Source organism: Abramis brama, assembly GCF_963993115.1.
Source record: "Abramis brama genome assembly, chromosome: 11".
In the NCBI taxonomy this organism is placed as follows: domain Eukaryota; kingdom Metazoa; phylum Chordata; class Actinopteri; order Cypriniformes; family Leuciscidae; genus Abramis; species Abramis brama.
The window spans coordinates 1,665,001-1,686,061 of record NC_139973.1 but is presented as its reverse complement, the minus strand read 5'-3'; the positions used below and the strand labels follow the sequence as shown (position 1 = coordinate 1,686,061).

At 37.1% G+C, this 21,061-nt stretch overlaps 1 protein-coding gene across 1 annotated transcript; it reads left to right on the top strand.

The window, feature by feature from the left end:
- The first annotated feature begins 798 nt into the window (after window positions 1-798).
- On the top strand, window positions 799-20,257 carry helz2a (helicase with zinc finger 2a). Its single transcript, XM_084129090.1, has 21 exons — window positions 799-901; window positions 1,861-2,453; window positions 4,635-4,818; window positions 5,000-5,110; window positions 5,972-6,092; window positions 6,184-6,565; window positions 6,657-7,298; window positions 7,672-8,464; window positions 8,563-8,638; window positions 8,754-12,228; window positions 12,411-12,496; window positions 12,687-12,830; window positions 12,923-13,063; window positions 13,806-13,950; window positions 14,074-14,190; window positions 14,303-14,495; window positions 14,733-14,867; window positions 15,136-15,345; window positions 16,575-16,728; window positions 17,949-18,116; window positions 19,263-20,257. The coding sequence occupies exons 2-21, from the start codon at window positions 1,882-1,884 to the stop codon at window positions 19,388-19,390; spliced, it is 7,977 nt and encodes a 2,658-aa protein (XP_083985216.1). The 5' UTR covers window positions 799-901; window positions 1,861-1,881; the 3' UTR covers window positions 19,391-20,257.
- Window positions 20,258-21,061: the final 804 nt, after the last annotated feature.

Genomic DNA, 21,061 nt, shown 5'->3' with positions numbered 1-21,061 from the left:
TATGCATATGATGTCAGTCTTCAAGGGACAATTGAAGCAGTTTCATTCAGCTGTTTTGTTTAATAGTTTGTGTTCTAGTCGGTAACTGTTTAACTTTGTTCAATTTTCACAGATGTAAGCATGTTTCACAGGTAAACATCACCACAGATCAAAGTTCTTAGTTTCAATTCCAACCAAATTTATCAGCCAAGATAGTTTCTTTTTCAGTCATCTATTTTTTTTCTAAATTTGACATTTGAAACCTTATTTCAATTCGATCTTATCAACTTCAGCACTAACTGGTTCTGAAAATGTCACAGTTATTTAGCTTTGCATTTAAAGTGTTCCCCACATAACAAGCTCTCATTTAATGAGAGTGTGTATATAATCCTCATTTTCTTTCATCATAAGGTCCCTGTTAAAAGACACATTTTAAATACGGGAAAAAGAATGGTCAGTATATTGCAAGGTAAGTTCCATTCGGAAATATTTTGTGAAACAAATAAGCTTGTGCAATGTGGAAAACATGTCTAATGTGTGCTTACTTCATGGTTTAAAAATGCACATTACACACAAACATTATTTTTTAACAGCAAAAAACATATTTATAATATCTACATACATTTTATACCCATTACAACTGACATTGAGAGCTGTTTGTTTGTGATTCTGTAAAACCTAAGCTAAAGCTAATGCTTCCTGTTGTTTTCATCAGTAGTGAAACTGAAAGCTAGAGCTGAATTTGCACTGTTACGTACAAACACACTGTCCTGGAAATGGAAACTTATTCTGTAATTCTAGAAGGGAGTGGCTTAGCCAGCGTCACTCAGCAACATCTATATAAATTGCTTAAACGCCTCTAGCAAGAAGATACCCGTGTTACAGGAAGATTGTGGCGTATCAGAAAACCCTTTATATGAAGGTAAGATGATTCTTTGCATTACTAGTTCATGTTACCTGATTCTTTTGTGAACCGTTTAGCCTATTATTTAGTGGAAAACAATTCATGAAGCTTTGTGAAAAATATCATTTGTGGCACTCAAACGAATGGCAGCTTCAGTCACCATTTACAGCAACAGTGAATGCTGACTGAGTCTCTCACTCTGCTAAACACGGAAGGAAGCAAGCCGTACTCAGCATGAGAGTGAGTAAAACATTACAGAACTGAACTGTTCCTTTAAGAGAAGGTGACCTGAAAGCGTCTGCTGCTAAACGATTAAATGTAAATTACTGTTATAAGGTGTTTAGTTTAATCAGCAGCTTATAACCTTAAATACAAATAAGAAATTGTTCTGTGGAGAAATTATTGTCATATCCGCACTTATTCAGTATTTGTTTTTACATTTATCATAAACTTTGTGTTGGCAGGCTAATAATTTTTAACTACCACACCGTTTTTATAGATGTGAATTACTGTGTGTAAAGATATGCTCCTTACAACTGATGTTAATGTAGTCAGAAGGAAGTCAAAGTTCATCAGAATTAGAATGTGTAATATTTCAGCGTTTAAAACAAAAAAAAAGGTGAAAATTATGGCTTGTTTCCACCACAGGATAAAAATAATTTTTAAATAAATGGTAATTGCGACTTTTCATCTCCCAATTCTTAATTTTATTATTTTTTTTTTTTTACAATTGCATGTTATAAAGTCAGAATTGTGAAAAAAAAGTATTTTTTTCCTTAGAATTGGGACTTTATAACTCGCAATTGCAAGTTTATATCTCCCAACTCTGAGAAATAAAGTCAGAATTGCGAGATATAAACTTGTAATTGTGAGATAAAAAGTCGTAATTATCTTTTAAAATGTTTTATTCTGTGGCGGAAAAACGCTTTCCATAGTAAATGGATCTTATTCTAATTACAAATGATTTCTTTTCACAGGAATTTCATGCCTTCTGAGTCATGGCTCCTGTAGGAAATCATCTTAACCTTCAAATATTACAAGAGACGTTCAATCTGTGTGTGAGATGTAAGAAGTGCTGTAGAAAACACAGTGCGATTTCATACTCCCTTAACCAGATCTTCCATAAGTGCTCAGAAAACATCTTACTGGTCCAGCGGAAATGTCCCAATTCAGTGTGGAGGCCAGTTGCTCCCCTGCCAGACTTTCCCAGACCTCATAAGTATGTTGCTTGCTGGCACTACACTGAAGAACGTGGATGCTCAACACATGGAAGTAGATGTTCCTTTGCTAGGTGCCCAGAGGAAGCATCGGTGTGGAACGTCATGAAGGATTTAAATCTGACAATTCCTCAGCTTGTGAATCTGATAAAACAAAACCAAAGGACACTGCAGTCAAGGCCTCAAGAGAAAGGAAGCTGCATGTTATGTCAGGAACACTTCCGAGGTGACGAGGAATTCATGAACCACTGTTTCACGGTAAAGCACAGGAGACTGATCTTTGAAGATACTTCTCTGCAATGGAAGTACCGTGATCCGCCACCAACATACAAGGACCTGAAATTGTGTGCAAGGTATTTATATGAAGCATGACATGCCAATAGATGTTTGCTTGTTTCGAAGCAAGTCAAAGCAGTCAAGTCACCTTTATTTACATTGTTTCAAAGCAGTTTAGGCAAGGCAAGTTTCAAATTCAAAGTGCTTTACAGAAAGAAATTTAAATAATCAAAAAATGAAAGCAAGGAAAATTAAAACAGTTAAAACAGAGCTCTAGGACTCATGGGGTAACCTCGGGTTTACCGCCTCATCAGTCCGCACCCCAAAAACCAATTTGTTTGGAAGCTCTAGGAATGGAGTTGATCCAGTCCGCACCCCACAGAACCTCAGGTTTAATCACTTCAAACTCACTACTCCAACACAGACTCAGGTCATCAGCAGGGTTTCATCTCTTAAGTTCCCCAATTAAGTAATTCTTACCCAATTTTCAGTGCCATTTGAGTTCAGTTTAGAATACAGTGCAATTAGTCGGACATACAGTTATAAAAATAATTAAAAGAGTAATAAGATTATACATAAATAAACTTCTCATCTGGCAAAACACCAGTGTATCATATTTTGCACAGCTGCTATACTGTGAGATTATCCCATGTGGATTGTACTGTGTCTGTGGTGTTCTTTCAACACGCCCAAAAAATCTATCGGACATCTCCAATAGACCTAATTTTTCCCTAAAATTGGACAGGGGGAGCTCTAGGACTGACTCAAAGGGTAACCTCGGGTTCATTGCCTCATCAGTCCGCACCCCAAAAACCAATTTGTTCGGAAGCTCCAAGTCGATCCAGTCCGCACCCCACAGAACCTCGGGTTTAAAGGGGCATTTCACCCATTTGAACATTGTTTTTTATTTAAAGTGGGTCATATATGTAGTCGAAATGTAAAATAAATTTTGAATTTGGTGCCTTTGTGACCGAGAAAAGACAAAAAATAACTTCAGGACGCATTTGTATGAAAGACAACAACTCCCACAATGCACCACATTGCACAGCTCCGCAAGCCACTCCCACTAATCCAGAAAGCGCATATCTGCCTATAAGAGAAATCACTCTTCCGTCTACAAGGCTAGCTACCACCAGAGCTTGAAATTAATTTCACATTCACACAAAATGTCTAGTTAGTTGGCGAACTCATTAGTGCATTACTCCTCGTTTGTATTTCTTTCGAAAAGGTGAATTATTGCATGGTACCTGGATGTTCAGTCAGAACATATGCGGTGCGAAACTAGGATAGTTCTCAACACAAACGTCCGTGTCCTCGTCTGATTCAGAGATTTCGTCCAGGAGAAATTGTCATCGTTGAAATTCTTTGCCGCAGACGGACTCTATCTCTGTGTTCGTAGCGGTTCGTAGTTGCATAGTGAGATCACCGGCGCCACCGGTCCGCCCTAACTCGAGCCAGTCCGGGCTCCTCGTCCGCGGCAGACAGGTCTTCTGCCTCGGCTGCTCTTCGCTATAATGCGGCTTGTAAAAGTAGCCACAAACACCTGATTCAAGCATCAGACTTCCGAAATCCTCTTCCTCTATATCATATTGAGCACTCTCCTCCGCTATTGTCATAACTGTACATCTGTCTCCACAGCGCCTGTTAGCTTAGCTTCAAACAAGATGGAGGATATTGCTTTCAGTTTCAGAGAGTAAAGTCCCACCCACTGATCTGTAATAGGTCTGTAGCGTGAGCGGGTCCCGCCCCCTGGGAAAGATGAGGAACGTGTCTGTAGTCTCAACAGAAATCCCCCCCTCTTACACTTCCTCCTACAATGACGCAAAATGAAGATTTTTGCGTCATTGTAGGAGGAAGTGTAAGAGGTAAATAACGGATTTCTCCCGTATATGGGGAAAATGAGAGAGTGTTGCACGACCATTCAATAGTATGACTGGGTTTCTAACAATGCAAAGCTTAATGCAAATGGGTGAAGTGTCCCTTTAATCACTTCAAACTCACTACTCCACCACAGACCCAGGCCATCAGCAGGGTTTCATCTCTCTTACCCAATTCTCAGTGCCATTTGAGTTCAGTTTAGAATAAAAAGGAGATAAAATACAGTGCAAACATTCATCAGTTTATAGTGATCAACAGGCAAATAATGATTCAATGGTGCAAACATAGTTGTAATGCAGCTCTATAAAGAAAAAAGTGTCATTATAGTCAGTTCCGTTGCAGCCTATACGTAAAGAAGCCAATAAAATGTCCTCCCATAGATCCCTGATATGCGAGTATGGGGATAATTGCACAAAGGCACACAGTCGAGAGGAACTTCATGAATGGCAAAAAAGAATCAAGGCTACACGGAAAAAAGCCAGGGATGCAGCCGAGCTGGGATTGCTGTCCTATCAGGACATTCTTTTGGAGGAATACAGGCACAGCGACAACAAGAAAATTATTGTAAGTGGGCCATACAGTTATGAACAATGTATAATGTCATTAGTGGCACAATGCTAACGATTTTATTTCATTGGCTGATGCTAAATTATTTAGCATATATTTAAAACCAAAGCTTGATTATTACTGTACATATTTGCTTTTTACAACATCATAAACAATGATTGAATCAATATTCCTGCAGGTCAGCGACACCCTTCCTGATGTTTCTATCACCTGCGACCCAGATTTAGACAGTGTCTATGTAAGGAAAAAGGGAATACAGTGTACATGGAGTTTTACCATTATTTCTAAGGTTTGTGCATTAACTAATGATACTACAATATTTTCTCTTGGTTTTTTAGGAATTGTGGGGTTCAAAGCAATGTTTTGTGCCTATTGATCAGCTAAATGATCAACAAACCCTGAGAAATACCTTATCATTATGAAAAAAAAAAGAAAAAGATTCAAGGCATTCTTGCAAAAGTTAATAGGCTCTTGATAAAGTTGTTAGTTTTTATTACCAAGTCTATATGTTGGGTGGGATAAATGTGTAATAATGCATAATCCAATTTTTTTGGATTATGTAAACAGCTCTGTAATCTGCCAAACTGAAAACTGTTAAAAAATAAAAAATAAAATAAAAAGTTGCTGCCTAAAAATTATAAGTACAATCAACTAAGATGTATAAGTAATTTCAACTTAAAAAAATGTGTTTTAATATCACTCTTAGTAAGGATAGTATGATCTCTGTATAATATCTTTAAATGCAAGATATTTAAAGTGTGCCTAAAGTATAGTTGCAATAGTTCCACTTAAGCACAATCAAATGTACTTAAGTACTGTATATCTTTAGTTGGACCTCACCACTATTTCCGGACTAAAGTGCATTAAGTACAAAATTAGTTGTTCTAAATTAGCAGATACTGGTAAAGACCAGTATACCAATTTAGTACACGAAAAGCAGGGTATTTATATTAAGTACATATGGAAATGTATTTGTAGTATACTTAGCATAAAATAAATGTATTTCAAATACATTTTGCATTTTTTTTCTTTTTCACCTGGGTTATTTTGAGGATTAAAGTAAAGTAAAAATATGTAATGTTAGTAGTGTTGGATAGCCACATCTGTAGACATTGATCTGTAGTCTCAATTTGATTTAAATTCCTTTCAGGAACCTCTAGAAGTGATCGCTTTACTCAGACGGGAACAGGGGGCGAAATTCAGCCTCAGCAAAGACCCCCATGAGGAACTGTCATATTCCACTAGTGCTTGGTTTAAAAAGAATACTGAAGGTGAAGATTGAATGTTTCTTACTTAACCCAGAAAGAAACTTTACTTATTAATTCATTATTCAATAACAATGACTGTAAATTGTTTCTGCAGTGTATGAAATTCCAGTGTCCTTCAAATCTGACCAACCAGGCCTGTATGAGCAGTGGGTAGTGTTCGACTTCAATACGAGACCCGTACTGCGGCAAAAACTCAAGGTCAGAGTTGGAGAGGATGAGTGTAATGGAACAAGCCAAGCACCTCAGTTTCTGCAAGAAAATCCAGAGACTGCCAGGGATATTGAGCCCTGGAATGAGGAAAGCCTGGAAGTCATTCCTTTTGTTGAAAGAGATGAGGCACAGAGAGAGCTGCTAAACAGATACCCACTCATCAAGGAACTCCAGTCAATCAGTTCGATTAACCGTGAGAATTACAAACAGAGCATGCACAACTTTTTGTACCAGGAGGAAAAGGAAGAAAGTGAACTGCTTGCCAGGTAGAGTATATGTTTAGGTCTAAATCCAATATTTGACTATTGCAATTTATAACAACTCTAATGTACTCTCTTTGTTCCAAAATATTTTCAGGCTGAATCTACGAGGGACTGTGCATTTGGAAAATAAACTGTATGATTACAGGTTTGGATTGAAATTCGCTAATACGGGGGAACTTTTTGCGGCTGTGCCTGTGTCTCACCCTCTCACCCCTGATGCCCCTCAAGGTTTCATAGTGAAAAGACATGCTATCAGATCTCTTGTTCGTGTCTTGAAAAACGATAATTATCTTGGGTCTATTTATGAGGCTAACTTTCTGAAAGACACTACCACTGATACACAAGTACATCTACAGCTTTCCAAACAATGCTGCACTGATCTAAATCTGCAGAATGGAGAGCAATGTGAGATGGAAGTCCAGTACCAAATACATCGTATATGGTTCTGCGAGATGCACAAGGCCATTGATGATCTCCCCGACTTGGACAAAGTTTTGCCTGATCTGAAAAACATCAACTTCTGTATTTCTTGCCAGTCAGATCCCGAAGAGTTAAATGAGAAGCAGCAAGCCGCAATGAACTTTGTCCTGGGTGTAACGGACAACAGAAGCAGTATCCCACCTTTGTTGATCTATGGACCTTTTGGAACAGGGAAAACTCGAACCCTTGCAAAGATGGCCCAGGCTCTTGTGCAGCAACCACAGAACAAAATCCTGATTTGCACACACACAAACAGGTAAGGCATCGTAATTCTGTGGCACAGAATACTCAGAATAACTTTAAATTCCATGCTGATTTATGCTGGTTAGTGCTTGTTTGGTTCTGGTATAGCTGGTGGACCAGCATTGTTAAAAAAGCCTTGTGGAGACACTGGGCTTCCAAAACACAACATATGCTGGTCTTTTCAACAGGGAAGTGACCTGTCATACAGGCCTACATTTGTTTAAAATACATTTGCATTCCTGTAGCTCAAACAGTAGAGCATTCATAAGCTGATAAAATGAATACCTTGAAGGCAATGGCCCTTTGCATAAAAATGTCTGCCAAATGCATTGTTCTAAATGTTTAATTGTACCAGCCTATTATTTATCTATTTTTTCCCAATGCAGTTCAGCTGATCTTTATATAAGAGGTCACTTCCATGAATATGTAACAACTGTTCATCACGAAGCCAAACCTTTGAGAATCAAGGCAATGGAAAGCAATATCAGATCCACTGATCCTATCATTCTACCGTACTGCCATTTATCCAAAGCCGGCAATCAATTTGAGTTTCCTGATAAAGCTGTTCTAGATTCCACAAGAATCATCATAACAACAACTGCGCTGGCTCGTTTCTTCCATGACATGACGCTACCTGAAAACTACTTCAGCCACATTCTGATTGATGAAGCTTCTCAGATGTTGGAGTGTGAGGCTCTTATGGCATTGGGCTTGGCTGGTAAAAATACACGTGTTGTTTTAGCAGGAGATCACATGCAGATGGGACCCAAGCTCTTCTCTGTAAGACAAGACAAATGCTCAGAACATACCCTGCTCAATCGCCTCTTCTATTACTACCAAGCTGAAAACAACAGTGCTGCCAAACAAAGCCGAATCATTTTCAATGAAAACTACCGTTCCACAAAGGACATTGTGGATTTTGTGTCAACACATTTTTATGTGGGAAAGACCGATGTGATCAGGGCTAAAGGAGATGTGCCTCCTCATCCACACCAGCATGCCTTGCAGTTCCATCATGTAAGAGGAGAATGCTTTTTGGATTCAACAAGCATGTCCTGGTTCAATCCGGAACAAATTCTAAGTGTTGTTGACATTGTGCAAGGAATAATGGAGGAATGGCCGCAGGAGTGGGGTGATAAAGATCCAGAATCAGTCTGCGTCCTTTCTCAAGGCAGACAGGTATCAAACATATTGCCATTCACCAATTTATGCTGCAAATTCATCTAATTCCTGTCAGTGTGTTTTTACCAGATGCTTTTGCCTCTTTTGTGTTTCAGGTGTTGGAAATACGGCAAAGACTGCGTCAGCTAAGACTGCCCCGTTTCACTGTGGAGAATGCCGAAAATGTGCAAGGTAAGGATGATGCATTACTCAAATGTAATGCTATGCCATGATTATGTGCAAACATTCTAGTATTCATGGATATGATTGACAGTAAGAGCATACTGCCTTTTCCCATATTTTGTAGGAAAACAATTCAGAGTCATTGTGATTTCAACTGTGCACACCAAGGACAGCCTATTGGAGACGGACCGGACCTGTCTCGAGTTTTTCAATGACATGCGAGTGTTGAATACTGTTATGACAAGAGCCCAATCCCAAATAATTGTTGTTGGAGATGCAGCTGCAATTTCTTGCCATCAGTTCGGTATGTGCTGGAGACTATGGAGATCTTACATAGAGTACTGCATCAACAAGGGAAGTGCCCATGACTTTAGCTTGGATTCTTTGAAACAAGATCTCCTTGAGATATCTGAGCTCTGCAGAAGTGAGGATGAAGAGAGTAGTGATAGTGAATCAACTACATCTGAAATACTAGACACAGAAGACCCAATACTTCAAGAGCTTCTTGATGAGAGCAAAGACATCAATGTTGCATTGACAGAGGAAGGCTTATTTCCCATTTTTACCAATGGGCATCTTGTCAGTAATGTGAACAACGAGATTACAGAAGCAGATGAAGAGCAATTGTTTACTAGCTCTACAATCCACAAACACTGTGAGCTAGTCAAAGAGAATCATGTGTGTGGTTATGCAGTACCACTTGATGAGCCGACTCTGAGAATCGTTATCAAGGGTAGAAAGAATATGGGACAGGCATTCCCTGGAGACAAAGTAACAGTGGAGATCCTGAGTGAGGAATCAGATCACCCTATTGGAAAAGTAATCAACGTCCTTGAAAGTGCAGATACTGTCAAAGAATTTGTCTGCACCCTTGAAAGATATGACAATCAAATGATGACACCTATCAACAAATGCATAACCAAAATCTACACACCATTTTCAAAGGACAAACCAGACCACATTGCTGTACGAAATCCAGACAACTGCCATATAAAGAGTTTCATTAAAATAAATGAGGAAGCACGTAGAAAATACCTCTTTGTTGTCAAAGTCCTTAAGTGGAGAAAGAAAGGCAATTTTCCCTTGGGAATAGTTGTGAGTGTGTTTCCAAAAATAACAACTATAGATGATGGATTGAATGTACTCGAAATCGAGTTCCAGTTGAGGAGGACACTTTCTTCATCTTTGAAAAAACAGATGCAAGACTTTCAAGGTCTCAGTTTATTTGAAGATGGACGAAGAGATTTTCGCATGCTCCCAACATTCACTGTTGATCCTGCTCATTCACAAGACCTTGATGATGCAATCAGTGTACAGGATTTAGGTGAGTACTATGAAATCGGAGTTCACATTTCTGATGTTGCAAGCTTTGTGGCTAAAGACAGTGAACTGGACAAATATGCAAGACAGCTGTGCACTGCTTTCTATCCACGTGGGAAGGAGCCAATATACATGTTCCCTAAAGAATTGAGTGCCAATTTCTTCAGTTTAATCCCAAACCATGACAGACGAGCAATCTCCTTGATAATACAAGTAGATACAAAGACAAACCACATAATGAGAAGAGTCATTTGCAAGTCTATCATTCACTCCAAGAGGAAGTTTTCCTATGATGAAGCTGAGGACATCCTTGAAAAAAATCCTCAGCATTCTGACCCACTTGAAATCTGCCTTGTGAAAGCATGGAAGTTTGCTGAAGTTCACAGGAGATACAGGAAACAGGAAAGCTGGTGCTACAAACAGCCAGATGAGGACGTAACCCTTGGAAGAAGACAATCTCACCAAATGGTGGAAGAGCTGATGGTCATGTTTAACCACACAGTTGCTGAACGCCTTCTGTTCGATGAAACAACAAGGAACATAACTCCAATGAGATGTCAGGACAGGCCAAAAAGTGAAAAGATTACTGACCTCTTTGACAAAAATGCATCCTTGATTCCACTATCTGTTCATTTCTCAAGTCGAGCTCATGAGAGTGAACAAGTGTCTCGTGAACTGAATAACCAAGGTTTGATTCGGTACACAGCCATGCCAACCCCTCAGGCTGACATTTTTGATTCTGAAACCTTCCCTGTATTAAAATCTCTTTTGAGATGCCTGAAGACAGCAGCAGAGCAGAAAAATGTGTACAAAATAATTGACTTTGTTGCAACTGATGACATTCACCCCCAACTTCTCCCTTTTGCTATTGCATTTAGGAGACTGTTTCACAAAGCATGTATTCTGCGCTCAAACTCAACACATGTCTCAAGAATTGGGCACTATGATTTAGATCTTGACAGCTATACATGGGCTTCATCTCCAGTCCGCAGATACATAGATGTTATCGTGCAGCGCCTTCTTCATTCTGTGATCGACAAGACAAACAGTAGGTACACAGCTCAAGACATTAACATGTCTTGCATGGAATTTTCCAGGAAAAATGATCAACAGTCAGCATATGAGAAGAAAGCCAATGCTCTACATTTTGCATTAAAACTGTCGACCCAAAGTGAAAAGAAGGTGGCGTACATTGTGGAGCTAAATCAGTCAGGGTCAAACTTCAGAGTATCCTTCCCACTTAACAGGGCCTCTATATCAGAAAACTTAGACATTATGTACAGGGATCTTCAGCTGGCAGATCAACCAGAATTTGATGAAACAAACAAATGCATGATCTTGAAATGGGTGCGAAGGATATATTCATTCTCCAATCCTCACATCCATGCAGAAGTCAAACAACAAAATCCAAACTCAGTCATGGCCTATGTCCCTACAAAGTCCTGGAAATGCCTAGCAGCTGCTGTTAGAGAAGAAAACTGGGACATAATGTTTCCCCTGATTGAGGAGCTTGATGTTAGCTCAACAATCCATACAAGACAATTCCCGGAAAGACTGAGAAACTCTAAAGGTTCAGAAAAATCTGATTCCACGCACTCTGAGCATTATGCCGAACTGTCGCTGAGAATAAAGCAAGGTGAGGCAGTCGAGGTGCAGCTAGGTACAGCCACAGCTCGAGGATTATGGACACCAGCAATTCAGCTGTTTATTGTGCATCCAAAATTTGAGATTTGTTTGGATCATGTGAAAGATCCAATCAGTTGTTTTTCAAAATATGCGTTACTCTCATCAAGGAATTCATACAACTCGTACATGGATTATCAGGCAATATGGAAGCCTTTGTGTGAAATGGAGTCAGCCTCCAGTGCTGTGGCCGAAAATGAGAGCATTCTTATTGAAGATGTAGCCTTGAAATGGGAAACCTCTCCTCAAAAAAACCTTAAAGGTTTTTTTCTCCTCCCTCTTGACAAGAAATCTCAGTGGTCTATTGAATGTGACCTGAGGGAAAGTTTTCTCTGCATTCGAACTAGGATTCACCAAAGTCAGAGTGGTCCCTTTCTGGAAAACAATCAGTGCAAAGCTCTCATGGATGTTCCTTCTATCACTTGGGTGGCCCATGGCATAATTACAGAAGTTGAAGAAACAGACTCCAAAGAACCAAAGAACTTACGAATCGATTTTCTGATTAACCACATGCCCATGACAAATATTCCAGAAGCGATATTCTGCGAGAAGACAAGGTTTACTCTGGAGCTGATTACAAAGCTTCTGCCAGATGTGTAAGACTACAAATCATTTATACTATAGCTGACTAAAATGTTCAAAAATACAGACTGATTCATTTTAAAGCTACTCTTTTGAGTATATTTATACACGGTATAGTTTAATGTGTGTCCTTCAATTATGAGCACATCTTCAAACAATATATGTAAGCTTCATTAATTGTTATGCTTCTTTGCAGGCGTAAAGAGAATGCAATTAGCAGGCTTACCAAAGCTAACCACCTTGTGAAAACGATTGCCATGGGCAGGAAAATCAACTCTGGAGGTACTACAGTTTCTCTTTTAATGCCTCTTTGTAACATCTTGCATAGCCTATCTATATTTTATATTACTTACATAGAATATAAATAGTTTATTACTTTCAAACTATAGTGACTTACAGTACGAGCCATTTTCTTTTCAAAATCTCTTCAAATGTAGTTTAATTTTATTTAACACTATACATCTCCTCAAAGGATGTACAAATCCGGAGCAGAACCCAGCCAGATTTGAGATTGACAATTATCTCCCTTCTGGGTTTTCCCATCTAAACAACAGTCAATGTAAAGCTATAAGAGAAGCACTGACCAACCCGTTCACTCTTATCCAAGGACCACCAGGTGAGAGATGTTTTCTGACCTTCTTTGGTTTCACAAAGGCTATTGTAAGTTGTAGTCCTTTCCTGCTATACTATTGTTGTGCATTTTCACAGGGACTGGAAAAACTGTTGTTGGTGTCCATATTGTGTACTGGATGCTCAAGAATATCCAACAGCTTCCAACCTCCAGTTCACAGAAGAAGAGAGCTATTCTGTACTGTGGCCCTTCAAATAAATCTGTTGATGTTGTAGCAGGTAAATTTTACAAATCGTGTAAAAAAAAAATACGGTTGTTTTGCATATTGGCAAAGTAGTAGGTCATTCAAATATTCAGAATTTTGAATATTCACAAGTATGTACTGTAAATATTGCAGAAATAGTAAAAGCAGTATAGTAATATCTAGAATGCTATTCCATTTGGGGCCAGATTTACTAAACAGGGCAAATTTGCGTGAGATCGCAATTCCAAAAAAGTGCAGATGGGAGTGTAAAGTTCTGCGCGTGATCTACTGACAATGCGCAAATTAAAGAACACAGACGCAATCAGATCATTTCCATAATAACCAACGCAATCTACCAGTTAGCGTCTGGTTTAAGACATGCTTTTTTTGGGCAGTAAATAATGGCACAAACACCGGTAAATTGACCAGAGCAAACTTTAGTAAATCACCTTGCGTAATTCATTTAAATACTCTCCTCCCATGAATTTTGCACCTAAGAGGAAAACTCCTACAAATACATATGCAATAAGGTCAGCCGCCAAAATAACACTGTCCACGCCTTTTCAGCGCAAATTTTTCATTGCGTGTCTTTAGTAAATCCTGGCAGTAGTTTTTAACACCAAAAGAGGGTGTGTGCTGGCGTAAGCTGTTAGTAAATCTGGCCCTTGGTCAATTTGAAGCCACTAGTGAGGCAGATGTTACATGATTCCCTTTTAAAGAACATTACCTGACCTATGATCACTGCAAATTTAACTGGTTATTCAAATGTGTTGCAGGTCATCTCCTAAAACTTAGAACAGATGTTCGACCTCTCAGAATCTACAGTAGTCAGATGGAGATGTTGGAGTTTCCTTACCCAGACTCCAATCTTAAGCTGTCACGCAATTCTAAAAGAGGGGAAAAACCAAACACAGAACTCAGGTATTCCCCAAATATTGTCCATCAATCACTTATTTGGGTGGATATAATAATTATCAGTGTTTATGTGTGTGTGTGTTTAAACCTTGATTTCCATTAACACGTTTATTGTTGCTGTTTTATTAGTTCCATTGCATTACACCACCTGATTCGAAAGGCTGGCAACAGATATTCCACTCAAATACAAGCATTCGATTTGAAAATCGGAAGAGGAGATCAACTCACTCCTGAAGAAAAAAAACTGTATGTATGGCTCAACATCTCTTTTTGGTTCCTAATTATTGTTTCTTGTTGTTGGAAATTGTTTGGACACAAGTATTAAAGTTGCAAAACAAAACCTTTTTTTGTTTTAAAGCTACAAAGACACTCTCAAATTGGCTCGAAAACACGAATTATTGCAGCACGATGTCATCTTGTGCACTTGCACTGCCGCCTCACACTCTGCCTTAGCTGATGCCCTCGACTTAAAACAGATCATCATTGATGAATGTGCCATGGCAACTGAACCTGAAGCCTTTATTCCTCTAGTGGCTCATAAACCAGAGCAGGTATGAATGCAAACCAAAGTTCTTTTTAGACAAACAATAAAACCTGGATATTAGCAGCATGGATTGGTTGAATAACACACATTAAAAGTTACTGGAGGCTTCACCTCAATCAACATTCACATCAATATGGGTAAAACGGATAGTATTCTATTTTCACTATGTTTGCATTGACTACAACATGCATTACTGTAGTTGGATCCACTTCTGGGTTCTTATACTATTATTTTCTTGTTGTAGATTGTTCTTCTTGGCGATCATATGCAGCTGCAACCTGTAGTGCACTGTGATGTGGTGGAGCGATTGGGAATGAGCAAATCTCTTTTCGAACGTTACATGGAGAAAGCACTCATGCTTGACACTCAGTACAGAATGGTAATAAATGATCAGAATATAGCTTTAACACTGTATAGTATCTACATACCGGTATTTCTTTCAGTTGTTGTTTATTTGCTTTAAGTGTCTAGAAAGGGCGGTTCTGTTGTTTTTTATTTAACAATAGTATTTTTTTATCTAGTGATATTAATGATCTAGAAGATGATCATTAAAGATACAATGATCTAATCAATTACACATCAGCTGTGCTATTGTTATAGTTTCACCTTAAAATTCTAATTTATTTTACACATCTTGTCTCTTACAGCAAGAAGGCATCTGTGCATTTCCATCTCAGGAGTTCTATGCAGGAAAGTTAAAAACCGGAACTCGACCCAAACCAAGTCTCTTCCATGCTAAATCAAGGCAAACATGCATAGTCTTTGGTCATGTTGAAGGAAAGGAGAAAAGTCTGCTGGTCAGAACTGAACAGGGGAATGAAAATTCAAAGGCAAATGAGGAAGAGGCAGAAGAAGTGGTAAGTTAGAAGTGCAGTAGGCTGAAATAGTGTATCTGGGCTATAGTGCAAACTAAACTCTATTGCCTATTAATTTACACACATGATGCAGTTTATATGGGGGGGGGGGGTCATTTATTTTGTAGGTTGCTACAGGTATAATACGTGTGTTTGTTTAGAAAGTAAAAGAAGGAACTATTATCTAAGATCATACACCTAAAACCTCTGTATGTAGTAGGCTACTCCTACATAGCATAAAATACAGCATATTATAACGATATTTAAGCAAAAGATGGTTTCATATACATTCAAAGGTCTGGGCTAAGCCTCGAATATCCACTGATCCTAGAACCGCTCATGATGATCACTCATTTAGATATTTCACATAGTAGTTGCTACTATTGTCTCTCATTTCACTCCATGGTTTCTATAACAGGAGCTAGAATAGTTAATTAGCGCCATCTTGCGATTCAAAATAGTCACTATGACTAAAAAAGGGTCTCAAAGTAGAATCACTATTATAACCTGACGGCTGACACATCAACAGGCGGCTTCATCCATCTTTAACGCATGTATCAAAATAAAACTTACAAAACATGACAACCGTTTCCAAATAAACGAACAAATTATGTGTACTTAAGTTATTTTTACAAAAAAAATTATATTATTAAACTTACTTACCTAATAACTCCAACTGATACAGAGAGCATTAGATTTACACTCTTCTTTCTGATTCTCCCCAGTCCGTGATTTTGGGCGGCAACTGTGTTGTCGTCGGTTAAGTTTCCTAGGAGACATGACGACGACTCCTCAAAGCGCGCGCACATTCAAATTTCAGGACGTTTTCATCCTAAACGGACGTTATTGGATGTATTTATATAACAGAACGTAACTTTAATTAAAAAAGCTATATTGATTCTAAAGACATCTCTGTAAAATTATTTATAAAACGTATATCCAGATATCTGTTGTTGATCTAGATCAGCGCTGTAAAAAGTAAAAGACGTCACGTGACCACCTCGTCTTACAATATCAAAGAGACACATGGGAAATGATAAGTAAAATAATGTGATATATAAAAAATAGTATTTAAATGTCTAAGCCCTTCCTATTTCTGCTACAAACAAAACAAAAACAAAAATTTAAATCCCACTTTTTCCACCAATTAAAATTCAAATGTATTTATTTATTTGTGCATTCACTCATTAATTTTTTTTTTGCTGTAACACTGATAATCATTTTTCCAACAGGTGCGGATCGCCATTCTTTTGACTCAGGCTGGGATACAGATGAAGGACATCGCCATCCTCACACCATATAATGCTCAAGTTAAGAAAATTAGTGAATCCCTTTTCTATAATGGTATAAGGGACATCACAGTCAACACCATCATGAGGAGTCAAGGTAATAACCTTTTTAACAAATGCCATTTTACATCAATGGACCATTCTGGACCCATGATAGAACATTAAAATAAATATATGCATGTATGCACAAATGAATGAATGTGTAGGGCACAACTAAGTAGAGCTTGTTTTAACTGTGTAAATATTGAGCAAGGCATTCATACTTTCTAAGCTGTGTTTATAAATGTTTTTACACTTGATATCGTTTGTTTCTGTATTAAGGCATATACAGTACCAGTCAAAAGTTTGGAAACATTACTATTTTTAATGTTTTTGAAAGAAGTCTCTTATGCTCATCAAGCCTGCAGTTAAAAAAAACAACAACAAAAAAAAACCAGTAATATTATGAAATACTATTACAATTTAAAATAATGGTTCTCTTTTTTAATATACTTTAAAATGTAATTTATTTTTGTGATGCAAAGCTGAATTTTCATCAGCAAGTACTCCAGTCTTTGGTGTCTTATGATCCTTCAGAAATCATTCTAATATGATGATTTATGATCAATGTTGGAAACAGTTGTGCTGCTTAATATTTTTTTTATAACCTGAGATACTTTTTTCAGGATTATTTGATGAATAAAAAGTTAAAAAGAACTGTATTTATTTAGAATAGAAATCTTTTGTAACAATATACACTACCGTTCAAAAGTTTGGGAACAATAAATATTTTTTTTTAAAGAAATTAGTACTTTAATTCAACAAGGATGCGTTAAATTGATAAAAGGTGATGGTAACGATTTATATTGTTAGAAATGTTTTTATTTTGAATAAATGCTGTTTTTATGAATAAATGCTGTTAACGTTTTACTCATCAATGAATCCTGAAAAAAGTTATCCAAAAAAATATATTAAACAGCACAACTGTTTCCATCATTGATAATAACTGAGTATCAAATTATCATATTAGAATGATTTCTGAAGGATCATAAGACACCAAAGACTGGAGTACTTGCTGATGAAAATTCAGCTTTGCATCACAAAAATAAATTACATTTTAAAATATATTAAAAAAGAGAACCATTATTTTAAATTGTAATAATATTTCATAATATTACTGGGGGGTTTTTTTGTTTTTTGTTTTTTTAACTGCAGGCTTGATGAGCATAAGAGACTTCTTTCAAAAACATTAAAAATAGTAATGTTTCCAAACTTTTGACTGGTACTGTATAGCCAATATTATTTCTGATCTTTTCTCTTTTGTTTGTTTGGCCACAGGAAGTGAGTGGAAATATGTCATCATGTCAACTGTGCGCTCCTGTCCAAAGTCTGACATAGAGAGACAACCAACGAAATCCTGGATTATGAAACGACTTGGATTCATCATGGACCCACACCAGGTTAACGTGGGCATTACCAGGGCACAAGAGGGACTGTGCATCATTGGTTAGTTTACTGATGAAGAAACAAATAATGTGTGAATATAATACAATTTTGATCTGTTACATCTGCTATTTGAATTACGCAAAATAATGCACACATCACAGTCATTTTTGTCTCTTATGTGGGGTCTGGTATCGTTTGAAATTTAGCGATTCCGATTCTGATTCTACTTATAAAATTCCTTATTATTATAAGATTCCAATATGATAAAAAAAAAAAGTCAGACATTGATATCAAACATTTGTTCTGTCTTTTTGCAAAACTTTCTGTTGCAGCTGAATACCATGAACAAAAATCAGCAGCCTAAAGAACAACTAATAATAACTAATAAACTAGACTAATATTCATTACAAACATTATTAAAGACAAGTATACAGTCAGTAACACAATAAGTCGTCACCTTTATTTATATAACAGATATAAATAAGCAAATTAAAGCACAAATAAATACAACTGAACAAAGTTCAGAAATTGAACTGTAAAATAACACTACAAAAAAATATATATAAATAAAATACAGATTAATTCTTACTAAAATTACAGAAGTTATTCAGTCAAGAGTCTTTTTCTTGTTCTTTGATTAAGATTCATGACAGCATCAGGTTTATTAGGCTGCTGTCACTTTAAGAGCGAATGCACATGCATTTTCTCTCTCAACTGTTTACGTTCACTTAAGACAAAACCAACGGTGTTTACAGGGATATTTTGACATAATTTTGTGTGTATTTGCCCATCCAAGCGCTGGAAGACGTGAAAGAGAACTCATTCACTATTCATGCATTATATGTGAGTGCCGAATTGAGTTCTCTTTCATGTCTTCATGCGCTCAAATGGTTTAAAACCACATTAAAATGTGCTCACACTCACAGGAATGAACATTTTAATTTTATAACAAGTCTCCAATTCCTAATTCCCAACCCTACTCTTACGCATAATGAGTATTATTCAGTCCTAACAATAATTTCAAAGCAATATGGGTATTATTTATCTTAATCTGGTGCAGTTTGTGTGAATAGTTTAAGGGTTATTAAGCCAAATACCATTAATGACACAATAAACCTCGTTTTGATTTATCTTCATTATGCAGTTTGTAATTATCAACAGGCATAATGTCTGGATTGCAGTGCCTTAATTCTGGTATTTTGACAGGTAATGAGAACTTGCTGCGCTGCAGTGTCTTGTGGAGAAGATTTCTGGATCATTATCAGGAGAAAGGATGTGTAGTGAATCCTCAGAACATCCAGGTTCAGAAACCCAAGAGAACTGCGAGAAGATGATGTGTAGCTGAAGTTTCTTTTTGTAATGTGCACTCATATACTCTACTGTACATCTACTCATTTATGCATTACCGTGGTAAATCAGGGAACATTGTATCCGTCAGATGTGTTAATCTATGCTATTGTTATACATTAATATCATAAAATAACCAATCTTGAAAGGCACTTTAGTATATATTATCTTTTATTTTTTAAGTATTAAATATATTTACATTTTTAGTCTGATTTATGTTATAATTTGATCGTATTAAACTATTCATTTTAATGCCAGGATTTTTGTAAAGTTTTAAGAGAACTGTAAAGCACATTGTATTTGTTAAAAAATACAAATTTTGTATATAAAAAACAGAGTTAGTGGGATTTTTGTCCATGTATCTTTGAAACAGATTAATTTGACCAACTTTAGCACTTTTTTTATGACTTTTATCTATATACTTGCAATGTTAAAATTCGACCACTTAGTGGTGCTATACTTGCATATAAAGCCAATCGTAAGGCAATTAGTAACTGTGTACATGACATGTATTTGGATTCTGTTGATTTGAGATGTTGTTGAATATTTTGTAAACAAGTTTTCACCATTTGTCCAAAAATTTTCTGATGTGTTATAGATGAAGAACCTTAACGTTACACTGTTTTTTTCTTCTTTTTTTTGTTAACATGTATAAGGATGTATCTGTGTCGCTAATTTATTTAATAGTTTATGCTTAGTGTACGGCTCTTTACTTAATTTGCACAACAGTACATACAGTAGCTGCAAAATGAAGGGGTGAATTCAGGTGTATTGGGACACTTTTCCCCAGGGATTCATCCTGAATTGACTCTTATGTGAACACTGAAGTCATTAATAAAAATCTGTGAATGTGATTATGTCTGTCTCAAATGCTTTTTTCCTTCACTAATGTCGCTGTTCTTCATGTCTGAAGTGTGTTTGAATCAGGTGATTAACTGTGAATGAAGTCAGTTCTCCTCAAGTTTACACAGAAGAGAATCATAATCTTCACTACATCTGTTGATTTATCATTTCAAACCCAACAAACTTCAGTCATGTCCAAATACTTTTTGGGGCCACTGTAGGTCTATATTTTGATATCACACACACACACAGAGATAGAGAGAGAGAGAAGGGTGTTATAAGGGGGAGACAGACGCCAGGCCGGTTTGGAAAAGACTCTGAGGAGAGCTGTGGTTTTGCGGGAGTGTGACGAGACATGGCAAGAAAAAAGAGAGAAACCACTGATGAAGGCAGAAAGGAGTGGATAAACGGAGGAAAGACATTACGTGAGAAGCACAATTGTTTAAAATATGAAGATCTGTTTTGAGAGAATATCTTGACGTTGCATTTATTTTTCTAACTTTATGGGAGAAAAATAAACTTGAACAAATATTCTCCAAAAACAATATATATATATATGTATATATACTCACACACAAATATATATGAGGTCTGACTTCATTCACAGTAGAAATCACCTGATTCAAGCACACTTCAGACATGAATAACAGTTGATACTTAAGTAAATGCATCTTGTTTTAAGGATATTTACAGTAGATATTTAGAATAAAACAAAACAAGACTTGCAGTGCATTGCATGAAAAGTGTGTGTCAAGAAACTGTGAACTTGTGCATGTGTGCACGAGAATAGTGCATTTCTTAGGCAATTGCACACA

Coding starts and splice junctions, on each gene's coding strand:
- helz2a (XM_084129090.1), top strand. CDS start 1,882: ATGGCTCCTGTAGGAAATCATCTTAACCTTCAAATATTACAAGAGACG. Junction 8,465..8,562: donor TCCTTTCTCAAGGCAGACAG/GTATCAAACATA, acceptor TTTGTGTTTCAG/GTGTTGGAAATACGGCAAAG. Junction 12,229..12,410: donor ACAAAGCTTCTGCCAGATGT/GTAAGACTACAA, acceptor GCTTCTTTGCAG/GCGTAAAGAGAATGCAATTA.